The 12,903-nt window shown below is 43.5% G+C and overlaps 1 protein-coding gene across 3 annotated transcripts in view; it reads right to left on the bottom strand.

Moving 5' to 3' along the window:
* Positions 1-12,903, bottom strand: part of MAPK8 (mitogen-activated protein kinase 8) — an 85,764-nt gene that overhangs the window by 44,968 nt on the left and 27,893 nt on the right. For 2 of the 3 annotated variants that reach the window (XM_075349370.1, XM_075349372.1), the window contains exons 2-6: positions 11,235-11,415; positions 10,717-10,846; positions 9,316-9,374; positions 9,037-9,175; positions 6,271-6,436 (exon numbers count right to left, since the gene is read on the bottom strand). In XM_075349370.1, coding sequence (XP_075205485.1) covers positions 6,271-6,436; positions 9,037-9,175; positions 9,316-9,374; positions 10,717-10,846; positions 11,235-11,356 — 616 coding nt within the window. In that variant the 5' untranslated portion in view covers positions 11,357-11,415. Of the gene's footprint in view, positions 1-5,599; positions 5,672-6,270; positions 6,437-9,036; positions 9,176-9,315; positions 9,375-10,716; positions 10,847-11,234; positions 11,416-12,903 lie in introns of all 3 variants that reach the window. The other variant, XM_075349371.1, reaches the window with a different exon arrangement.

The raw sequence follows: 12,903 nt of genomic DNA, 5'->3' as shown, positions 1-12,903 counted from the left end.
AATGGCTCCTGTAGTCGGCGCGTGCGCAGATTAAGCTCTTGGCTCAACGACAAGCACAGATCTTGTCTGTGCACATGTCAAATCCAGGAGCAGTTTTCTTTACGTCTGCCGCTGGGAGATCAATGGGCCGGAGAGAGCGTGCGCAGATGAGATCTTGAGCAGAGAGCTCCATCTGCGCACACGCCAATTCCAGACACCATTATTTGAAGCTCGCACGGCGCCCCCACCACGGCAGCCAGCACGGCGCCCCCCACCACGGCAGCCAGCACGGCGCCCCCCCACCACGGCAGCCAGCACAGCGCCCCCCCACCACGGCAGCCAGCACAGCGCCCCCCCACCACGGCAGCCAGCACAGCGCCCCCCCACCACGGCAGCCAGCACAGCGCCCCCCCACCACGGCAGCCAGCACAGCGCCCCCCCCACCACGGCAGCCAGCACAGCGCCCCCCCACCACGGCAGCCAGCACAGCGCCCCCCACCACGGCAGCCAGCACAGCGCCCCCCACCACGGCAGCCAGCACCGCGCCCCCCACCACGGCAGCCAGCACAGCGCCCCCCACCTGTGAGCGCCGCCTCTTCAATTCCTGGTAAGTTATAGTTGTATTATAAGACGCACCCCTCATTTTCCTCCTAAAGTTTTGGGAGGAAAAGCCAGTCTTATAATACGAAAAATACAGTATTATCAAGAGATGTATCAAAAGTGGCATAAAGGGAAGTAGAGATGTTCCCCATGGAAAGCAATCAACTGAGAGCCTCTACAAAAAGTGAGAGCTGGTATCTGATTGGCTACCATATGCAATATCTTCACTTTTTATACTTCTCCCTCTGTTATAGGCATGTACTAAGAACGCAGACACAAAAAGAAAAGAAAATACTAAAAACAGATCTGTTTCTGTGGACTTAGCCATGGCAACTAAGGGTACCTTCACACTTAGCGATGCAGCAGCGATCCGACCAGCGATCTGACCTGGTCAGGATCGCTGCTGCATCGCTACATGGTCGCTGGTGAGCTGTCAAACAGGCAGATCTCACCAGCGACCAGTGAACAGCCCCCAGCCAGCAGCGACGTGCAAGCGACGCTGCGCTTGCACGGAGCCGCCGTCTGGAAGCTGCGGAGACTGGTAACTAAGGTAAACATCGGGTATGGTTACCCGATGTTTACATTAGTTACCAGTGTGAGCAGGGAGCAGGGAGCCGCGCACACTGAGCGCTGGCTCCTTGCTCTCCTAGCTACAGTACACATCGGGTTAATTAACCCGATGTGTAATGCAGCTACATGTGCAGAGAGCAGGGAGCCGCGCACACTGCTTAGCGCTGGCTCCTTGCTCTCCTAGCTGCTGTACACATCGGGTTAATTAACCCGATGTGTACAGCAGCTACATGTGCAGAGAGCCGGAGCCGGCAGCACAGGCAGCGTGAGAGCTGCAGAGGCTGGTAACTAAGGTAAATATCGGGTAACCACCTTGGTTACCCGATGTTTATCTTGGATACAGCTTACCTCAGCTGTCAGACGCCGGCTCCTGCTCCCTGCTTGCTTCATTTGTCGCTCTCTTGCTGTCACACACAGCGATCTGTGTGTCACAGCAGGAGAGCGGCTTTGAAGAAAACGAACCAGGGCTGTGTGTAACGAGCAGCGATCTCGCAGCAGGGGCCAGATCGCTGCTCAGTGTCACACACAGCGAGATCGCTAATGAGGTCACTGCTGCGTCACAAAAAGCGTGACTCAGCAGCGATCTCGGCAGCGAGCTCGCTGTGTGTGAAGCACCCCTTAACCTTACCCAATGTTTACATTGCTAGAAAACAATGGAGAACAAAATAAACGATCACACCCAAAACAGCAATTAAGGGGGGGGGGGAGCCAGAAAATCCCAAACAGCTATAATGACAGAGCTCCGAGTGCGGTTTACCTGTGGTGAATGAAATCCATGGTAAAGCTGAAAGTGAGTGGCTTTATCGCAGCACTGTGTAAGGATGAGGTTCACGATACACAAAGCTTAATAATTTAGGAGAAAATAATGTGTTCCCACAACATAGCAAAGGGCAAACATATAGAAAACAGCACGCTAAAGCTTGTAATGTGGGAAGGGATCACACCGCACCACTGCAGCCAAAAGAAAGACGTGTCCTCTCCCGGGAGTAACGTGAAGGAGGTACGCACCACGTATACAGATACACACCGACGTGTGAGTATACAGGCGGCACACAGGCATGCAACAAAGCGGCACATTGTACACTGTACCCCGGAAAGAACAGCCCTGGTCACACCGCACAGGTGTGACAATCCGGGGAACAGTGAAGGTGCTGTGGATATGAGGATCAGGAGCACAGTCATTCCTGGCACATTCTCTCCTAATATATGGCCATGTGCATTGCTGGCAGAATAGCAGCCGAAATCCTGAGCGTGAGAGTCCGGCCTCAGGGTCTTTAACACTAGAAGTCCCAGGAATTTCGAGCTCCATAGGGTTCCAATGGTAGAAATGTTAAATGACCCCTCTCTGGGACTTCTAGTGTTAAGCCATGTGCACATGCAGCAGATTAACTGCACACCACAAATCTGCAAACAAAAGGACAATCCTATGCATGAAAATGGAGTGCCAGAAATCCTTCATCGAGCTGTGGAAAAAATCCACAGATTTGAGGCCATGCATATATAATATATAATATATATAATATATCTCCTGACTCCACCATAAACATGCATGCTCGATCTATGGCAGCAGATTGTCCTCAGTGGGTATAAGGGTTTGGGCATGTGGAATCTAACAAAATCCTGATCCATTATTCCCGGCTTGTACCGAGGGGTACAGAATAAAGATGAGCAAACCCACAGATGTTTGGGTTCAGCGGTACAGCCAGACTTTAAAAACAAAATCTGGTTCAGGACAGGACGCCAAACTCCATATAAGTGTATGGCGACCCGAACATTGTGCTGTAAAATGATGGTAGAAAGCACTAAGGGGATTACAGCAAAAGGGGTATACTTAAGAGTGTCCCGTGCGGCGGTAACACTACTCCCGGGTCCACTCATTAACCCTCATACATATGCACTGCTTTCCCCGCCCACAGTCTGTAATTGGTTGCATTGAGACCGTGCCCCCACCCTGTGTGACAGAGTCTGATTGGTTGGAATCACAGATGCTGTCTGCATCCATATAGTGGTGTAAAAAGTAAATTACTTTAGGGTCCCCCATATTGTGATACCCAGCACAGAAAGCACACAGCTACAGACTGCAACCCCAGCAGTGTGCTTATCTTGGCTGTGTATCAAAATAACGAGGGATCCTATGCAGTCTTCTTTAACATTATTTTTAAAAAACGGAGTGCGGTCATTGTCCCCGCTCCCAATTTTGATGCCAACAGCAGACAGATTTGGTGCAGGAATTTGGTGTATAAATTTCAGCACCAAAATTATCATCTCCTGTGAAAAGAAACACTTATTTTTGCCAGGAGATGCAGGTCTCATTGAACTGAATGAGTTCACCTGAGGTGAGGTCACCTGAGGTCTGTTCACCTGCGATCACAGGTGGGGTACCGTGGGAACCTCCAGCTATGACCACAGATAACCTGAGTAATGTCACAGTTCACAGCTGCGCTCAGTCAATCTCTGCCTGAAGCCACAGTGGCCAGTCCGGTTTTCTAATGTGCCAGCATGCTGTGACTTCAGTATGTAGTAGAGCCTGGATCGTCGTAGGACCTTGTGTGAATTATGTCGGAACTTAGTGAAGGGGTTAGTAAATTGGAGAAAGAGGGTGGGGTTTTTTTGTATTTTATTTCAAATAAAGGATTTTTCAGTGTGTTTATTTCTTTCACTTACAATATTAGTAATCAGGGAGTCCTCATAGATGCCTTCCATTACTAATCTAGGGCTTCGTGGCAGCTGTGAGCTGTCATTAACCCATTATATTACCCAGATTGCCACCGCAGCATGGCAATCAAGATGAGGCAGGTAACGTGCCAGAATTGTTACATCTAATGGATGCAACAATTCTCGGCGGCTGCAAGCTGCTATCTTTAGGCTGGGGGGGGCCCGATAACCATGAGCCTCCCCAGTCTGAGAATACTCGCCCCCAGCTGTCAGCTTTATCATGGCTGGGTATCAAAATTGCGGGGGGGGGGGGGTGTTGGCTAAAATCGCAAGCCATTTATTTATCAAATTATTTAACTATTTAAAAAAAAAAAAGCCACATAGGGTCCCCTCTTTTGATACACAGCCCAGATAAGCACATGGATGGGGGTTGCAACCTGTAGCCATTTGATTTATCTGTGCTGGATATCACAGTATAGGGAGATCCTACGCCAATTTATATATTTTTACACCACTATAGTGATACATACAGTGTGTGATTCCAACAAAATCACAGACGCTGTCACACAGGGTGGAGGCTCAGTCTGAGTGCAAACAAGCACAGACGCCGGGGCAGACTGAGCGGGGGAAACAGTGAATATATATGAGGCTTAATAAGCGGACCTGAAAGTAGTGTTGCAGCTGCGTGGGAGACCAAGTATAACGCTCCAATTTTTTATTCCTGATTTTTATTTTTTTAATTAACCGGATTAACAGTTACGCGGAGTTCCGTGAGGGCTCCGTATTCGGGGTCTGTGCATGGACACTAGGTATCTGGTACGGACCCCGAACTTTACAGTTCAGGTCACTAGTAAAGAACTGAAAAAAAAAAAAACATGTGCCTAAGATAGTAGCTCTGACCCTCTGAAATATGAGGAATTAAACCTGCAAATAGCAACCTTTAGTACTGTAGCACCATTTAGTAAGGACACCTTGTAATTCCTCCATGCTATTGGGCTAATGAAAACTGCCGATGTTTCAGATTCCCTAATAGACAATTCTGCAACTAATTAAAAGCACCTTAAGAAAATTTTTCCAATAAACTGTTGAGAGGGAAAAAAAAAAAATACTGCTGGACCCAGGGAGGGTAAGTAAAGCGCACAGTCTCCACTGCCTCTTACAGTGTCTGCAGCGCTCTTGTCACATCGACAGTGTGGCAGCCAATCAGTGAGCGGCTTGTGCTGTATATATCACTGAGATATTATTACATGAGCTCAGCGCTGCAGCCAATACTCCATGCTGGACCCAGGAAGGGTGAGTAGAGCATAGTGTTTTTCTTTACCGCTAACAGAGTTTATATGAAAAACTTTGCTGAATCAAAAGAACCCCTCTAAGATCATCATTAGGGTGTGACTGTTACCGAAGTAGTCCCCATTCATCTGAAACAATTTGGTCCCTATGGATGCACACACAAGATGCGTGTATGAGGACATGCAATCATGGTGCATCCTTCGCTCTACAGGGAGACAATCTGCCACCACTAAGCAGGCTGGGCTAATACATTGCATGCACAGTTCATGTTTATGGGGGAAACCGGTGTCTTTACTCTGCAGGTAAGAAGCAGCTCTGGTCATTTCAGCAACAGGATCTTCTTCTACAATGAAAACATATTAGACAATTGCAGTGAACAATTCCCTAATTGCAAAGAGTGGTCTGAACGTGGATGTACACGAGTCCCAGGAGAGACAACTGCATGAAAAAAAAGGAGTACAAGAACTGTGCTCGGTGCCAACCGTCTTTAAGTGTGCAAGGATACAGTCCCTTCCGGGGAAGAGAATCTTGTGGCATATCATTTCTCCCATTATGCAACCCACGGACCACAAGTCCACTATCATTGGTGACAGCGCAAGAGGGGAAAAACAGATGGTGGAAGAAAGAAAAAAAAAAAAAAGCAGAAGCAAGAGAGAAAGAGGTGTCAGTGAAAACAAGTGAACAGCCAAGTGCAGGCAGAACCTGAAAAAGGTGAGAGGTCAGCATGAAAAGACAGGAGCACAGTGCAATGCAGATGGGTTAGCACATCATTAACCTGTCCGGGGCGGTGTGTCTGAGCACCCCGGGGTTAATGGAGAGATCAGTGCTGTGCATTAGGTGTGCCATCTTGCTGGAGGGCTCTTTGACAGCATCAAATGCATAGCAGCCATCATTGCCATTCAAGGCTTAAGGTTAATAATTCACCTGCTGCAACTTCAAGGAAAGTCAAGACATTTCCACATTAGAAAGCAGGCAAGCTGCAAACTGCACTGAAAATGTCAGTAAGAGGAAGGCAGCCATGGTCTGGGCCCCTGCTGGTGGAGCGGATGGCTGGACTATAGGACTAGTGACTAAGAGTGCTCAGAGATGCCTCCACTGATGAAACAGCTACTCACAAGTGTGACCTCTGTCATGAAGGAGTATGTGTGACCGCGGGAGGGCAGGGAGGGGACTAACCGTTCTCTTTGTATCCCATTCCCAGGATCACTTCTGGAGCTCGGTAGTAACGCGTCACAACATAAGGTGTCATCATGAAGCTCGTCCCTGCTGTCCGGGCAAGGCCGAAGTCAAGGATCTTTAGGGTGCAGTCAGATTTCACCACGATGTTACTTGGCTTTAAGTCCTGTAATAGAAAACGAAAAACACCATCTGTAAATGCAGACTGTCAAATTAAAGGGGTTTGGTGGGACTTTAAGGGTACGTGTCCATAATCAGGGTCATGTGGCGTTCTGGATGCAGCACATTTTAGCTGCATCCGCTGCATTCTCTAGCGTCTCCTCATGAGAAATTGACATGTTGTGGATAGGAAATCCGCACGCAGCATTACAAACAAGCACAGTGGGCAGGAGATATCTATAGATCCCATTCATGGTGCCTGTACTGTACAATGCAGAGAAAATACGCTGCGTCCAAACTGCTGCGAACACGGATTGTGTGCACGTACCTTGACACTGAAAACCAACCCTTAGGAAAGGTCATCAATGTCTGATCGAGAGGGTGCGACACCCGACACCTCCACAGATCAGCCGTTCCCAATACTGGTGCTGGACAGAACTGCACAGCTCAGTCATCTGTACAGTGGCCATGGCTGGGTACTGTAGAGCCATCCCTTATTCCTCCGGATAGGTCATCACTGTTAAAGGCCCCGACAACCCCTGTAAGACTTTCCACCCAGGCCCAAGACATTAAGGAGGACCTGCACCAGGACAAGACGAGACAGTTTTTCCTCTTTTTTTTTTTTATCCCCGCTTCTCCAGAATATGCATTTTTTTTGTTTTGTTTTCAAAATCTGCCATAAACCTCTGGAGATATTAGCACTAAATAAAAAAGCCCATATTTATGATCTTTACAAGGGGGTGTGGCTCCCAGGATTCTCTGGGAGTGTGTCTTTAGGCTGCTCTGCATTATTACAATATGAGCCACGCCCCATTGGCAAAGTCTAAAAAAAATGACAGGACATAAAGACCGCCCATTTCTCTGGAACCATATAGTGTATTAAGATAGATAAATAAACAGTTCTCAGGTGCAATGGGAATAAAAGAGCAAGATTTGGTGACAGGTTCTGTTTAAAGGGATTGTCCAATACTTTTAGATTGATTACCTATCTTATTAACCACGTGCAGCCACATATACAGGATAGATAGATACTAAGATAGATAGATAGATACTAAGATAGATACTAAGATAGATACTAAGATAGATACTAAGATAGATAGATAGATACTAAGATAGATAGATAGATACTAAGATAGATAGATAGATACTAAGATAGATAGATAGATAGATACTAAGATAGATAGATAGATACTAAGATAGATAGATAGATACTAAGATAGATAGATAGATACTAAGATAGATAGATAGATACTAAGATAGATAGATAGATACTAAGATAGATAGATAGATAGATACTAAGATAGATAGATAGATAGATACTAAGATAGATAGATAGATACTAAGATAGATAGATAGATACTAAGATAGATAGATAGATACTAAGATAGATAGATAGATACTAAGATAGATAGATAGATACTAAGATAGATAGATAGATAGATACTAAGATAGATAGATAGATAGATACTAAGATAGATAGATACTAAGATAGATAGATAGATACTAAGATAGATAGATACTAAGATAGATAGATAGATACTAAGATAGATAGATAGATACTAAGATAGATAGATAGATACTAAGATAGATAGATAGATAGATACTAAGATAGATAGATAGATAGATACTAAGATAGATAGATAGATAGATACTAAGATAGATAGATAGATAGATACTAAGATAGATAGATAGATAGATACTAAGATAGATAGATACTAAGATAGATAGATAGATACTAAGATAGATAGATAGATACTAAGATAGATAGATAGATACTAAGATAGATAGATAGATACTAAGATAGATAGATAGATACTAAGATAGATAGATAGATAGATACTAAGATAGATAGATAGATAGATACTAAGATAGATAGATAGATAGATACTAAGATAGATAGATAGATAGATACTAAGATAGATAGATAGATACTAAGATAGATAGATAGATACTAAGATAGATAGATAGATACTAAGATAGATAGATAGATACTAAGATAGATAGATAGATACTAAGATAGATAGATAGATACTAAGATAGATAGATAGATACTAAGATAGATAGATAGATAGATACTAAGATAGATAGATAGATAGATACTAAGATAGATAGATAGATACTAAGATAGATAGATACTAAGATAGATAGATAGATACTAAGATAGATAGATACTAAGATAGATAGATAGATACTAAGATAGATAGATAGATACTAAGATAGATAGATAGATACTAAGATAGATAGATACTAAGATAGATAGATAGATAGATACTAAGATAGATAGATAGATACTAAGATAGATAGATAGATACTAAGATAGATAGATAGATACTAAGATAGATAGATAGATACTAAGATAGATAGATAGATACTAAGATAGATAGATAGATACTAAGATAGATAGATAGATACTAAGATAGATAGATACTAAGATAGATAGATACTAAGATAGATAGATACTAAGATAGATCGATACTAAGATAGATAGATACTAAGATAGATAGATACTAAGATAGATACTAAGATAGATATACGCTGGCACCCACTATTAGCTTTTATGTGAAATTTTGAGGTGAGAAGAATAGACATCATACAGGCCTAACTCACCCGGTGGATGATGCCTGCAGAATGTAAATGCTTAATACCACATAGCATCTGATACAGAAGATAGGACATGCGCTCATGATCTAACTCCATCTGTATCACTTGGCACAAATTGGCATCCATAAGTTCCATCACAATGTACCTGGAAGGAAGAATACAGACATAGTAAGGTAGATTAAGCTGCTAAAGACATCGCTAGACATCAAACATCAAAAGGATTTAGCATGAAAAAGAACAATCAACCCATAATCAAGAATCTGTGTAATAAAAAAGACAACTTACAAGTCCTGAAATTCCTCCAAAGACTTTTGTGGTGTGAAGACATTTAATAGTCCAATTATCTGGTGGGGGAAAAACACAAGATAAGAAATTAAATAAAATCTGGGACATAAATTACCATATAAGACACATCCAAACTAATGGAAAATATGGCGAGGAAGGATTTCTGACCAACATGTATGGTGGTCTGATAGGAAAGGTAGTACCACCAGCAGCCCTCGTGACCAGGGTAGTGGTCATCAGTCTACAACAATGCCTCCTCCCATGATGGTTGGTATAGGGCAAAAAAGCAGGCTCAGATTTCATTTACTGGTAACCTAGAGCATCAAGACCTCATGTACCAAATGTCATGACTTTTAGGAAATCCTACATGACATTGCAAACATTAAGGAAAACCTGAAAGTATGACCTGGTATGGCAACCTCCCTCAAACACTGATCTAAGGAAACAGCCCCTTCAGTGGTGGTCTGGAGTAGACGAGGGGGGTAATATTTGATTGTCTGGTAATCTGGCCTAGAAGTGGTTAATATCGGATTCTGGCAGTCAGTAGTAAAAGAGTCAATCTCTGATTCTCTAATGGTCCAAGGTAAAAAAGGAGGTTGTCACAGATGGTGATTAAGCCAAGTACCCCTAACCACGCACAAGTACCTGCCCTACTTTCCTCCATATCCTGATGTTATTTTCTGATCGCCTCCTTATTGCAATGTTGTGGCAGCCCCCAAAAAACTAATTCTGCTGTTTTGATTTTTTTTTCTCTCTCATTACACAGATTGCTGATTGGATTCATTTGTCTTATATTTTGATATATTGGACTTTTTTTTTTTTACGAGCACGGCGATACCATATTTTGTAATTTGAATCTCCTATGTAATCATGATCTGCTACAAACCCTGGGTTGCAGACGGCGTATACTCATTGGCAGACATAGGGATCATCAGCTGACCCTTGGCGGTCATGATAACCAACCAGAACCCCATAATCACGTCATGAAGGTGCCAGTGGGAGCTGGGAATGAAGCGCTTGTGGTTATTAGGAGGCACATGATCACTGATTAAATCAGCCATCCGGTGAGGGGAAAGATGCAGGCTTGGCATGTGAGCCCGCATCAAAGGCAGGGACGTGACCTGTGATGTAATGAGTTAATAAATTCCACTTTACGATTCAGCTTAAGAAATCATGCAGTTGCTTTCTCTTCTATTAACCCCTTAAGGACACAGACAAGGTCTGCTAAGGGCCATAACTTAATATTTTTTAATTTTCCATCAACATAGCCGGATAAGAGCTAAGTCTTCTAGGCTGAAATGTATGGCAGGGGAATATCACCATCAGGCTATAGAATGTGAAAATAAATAAATAAACCAGTAATACAATCTAGAATGTGAGATGGCAGACTGCTAGACTTACATTCTTGTGATTGACGCATTTCATGAGTACGAGCTCCCGGTAGGCCCTCTTCGCATGAGTTTGGTTCTGGAAGGGCCGGCTCAGCTTTTTGATGGCAACATGACGCTCAAGAACACTATCATACGCAGCACTAAGGGATAAACATAAAACAAGTCAATTACTCATAACAATAGAGGGGAATGAGGACTTTATGAGGTGAAGGAAATAATTCACACGCTGATGCTCCTTCGAAAACATTAGCTCCTCCTGTAAAACACCAGGAAGATTACACTTGGAACACATTTTGGTTTGTTCTTAAGCAGGTCAAGACTGTTGGTACCCGAGCCTCATTTTATTTATGGGTCCCCCCCATCTGCGGCCATTATTTTATTCAGCTTCCCATGACCTACATGCCCATACAGACGGCTTAGTTGGGTTGATCCTACTGACAGATTCCCTTTCACATTAAACATTAGGTCATTTTCTGATCACAAAGTCAATTCCGAGTATAGAAGAAGCGCAGTTCCGAGATTCCTTACCACACTATTCCTTGTGCTCCAGACCCAATAGGCTTCAGATTTTGGTAGCGCTTCAGAACTGTGAATGTGGAGTCTCCTATTTCAAAGACTGAGAAGTTGCTGTCACGCTTGCCTCGGCTCATGGTTGCACAAGCTTCTACCCCTGTGGCTTCATCCAAACAGTGCTATTAATGGTTAAAAGCTAAGGAAAAAAAGAAAAATTAAAAAAATTGGTCATGTGGGATTTTAATGAGTTGATTAGCTTTAGCACAGGCTGTACATCATCCATTATACTTGTAAGAATAATGCCTGCTGGACTAGTGCCATTTATTAATGCCATATTCTCTAGTCTCCTGGACCTTAACCCTATACTGACACTATTATATTCCACACATCTACCGTATATTGCTTATGTCAATGTATAACAAACAAACATTCTCCTTAGTACTATATATCATATCTTAATAAAACACCATATGGGTATGAAACTTTACACCTCACTGTCCTATTGTTTAAACGTCAACATTTCTACCGGGCACCAGGGCAGGCAACACCCTCCATTCAACTGATCGAGAACAGCTACTGCCATCAACCGGGCACATACCAACATATCAGACTTCGGAGGTTTTTTTTTTCTTTAAGTCAGCATCACATTCATTCTTTGGTGAACTAAACTATCTTTAGTAAATGAGTACTGTAGACAAATCACACAAACAGCAAAACCTGAATTATGAATGCGATAACCGCCAACAGAGCAGGTTTGGGGGGGTAGAACAAAAAAAAAAAGATACTTTTTATACATGTCGTCCTACTCCAAGCTGTATAGGCTTGAGAGCCAACTACCAATTAAGTAAATCAGGTGATGTGCATCTCTGTAATGAGGAGGGGTGTGGTGTAATGATATCAACACCCTATATAAGGTGTGCTTAATTATTAGGCAACTTCCTTTCCTTTGGCAAAATGGGTCAGAAAATAGATTGACGGGCTCTGAAAAGTCCAAAATTGTGAGATGTCTTGCAGAGGGATGCAGCAGTCTTGAAATTGCCAAACTTTTGAAGCGTGATCACCAAACAATCAAGCGTTTCATGGCAAACAGCCAACAGGGTCGCAGGAAGCGTGTCGGGCAAAAAAGGAGTAAAATAACTGCCCGTGAATTGAGGAAAATCAAGCGTGAAGCTGCCAAGATGCCATTTGCCACCAGTTTGGCCATATTTCAGAGCTGCACCGTTACTAGAGTATCAAAAAGCACAAGGTGTGCCATACTCAGGGACATGGCCAAGGTAAGGAAGGCTGAAAAATGACCACCTTTGTACAAGAAACATAAGATAAAACGTCAAGACTGGGCCAAGAAATATCTTAAGACTGATTTTTCAAAGATTTTATGCACTGATGAAATGAGAGTGACTCTTGATGGGCCAGATGGATGGGCCAGAGGCTGGATCAGTAAAGGGCAGAGAGCTCCACTCCTAATCAGACGCCAGCAAGGTGGAGGTGGGGTACTGGTATGGGCTGGTATCATCAAAGATGAACTTGTGGGACCTTTTCAGGTTGAGGATGGAGTGAAGCTCAACTCCCAGACCCACTGCCAGTTTCTGGAAGACAACTTCTTCAAGCAGTGGTACAGGAAGAAGTTGGTATCGTTGAAGAAAAACATGATGTTCATGCAGGACAATGCTCCATCACATGCATC

This window comes from Anomaloglossus baeobatrachus, chromosome 5 (assembly GCF_048569485.1).
Source record: "Anomaloglossus baeobatrachus isolate aAnoBae1 chromosome 5, aAnoBae1.hap1, whole genome shotgun sequence".
Classification (NCBI taxonomy): Eukaryota; Metazoa; Chordata; class Amphibia; order Anura; family Aromobatidae; genus Anomaloglossus; species Anomaloglossus baeobatrachus.
The sequence above is the reverse complement of the archived record's forward strand: the minus strand, read 5'-3'. Positions and strand labels throughout refer to the sequence as shown.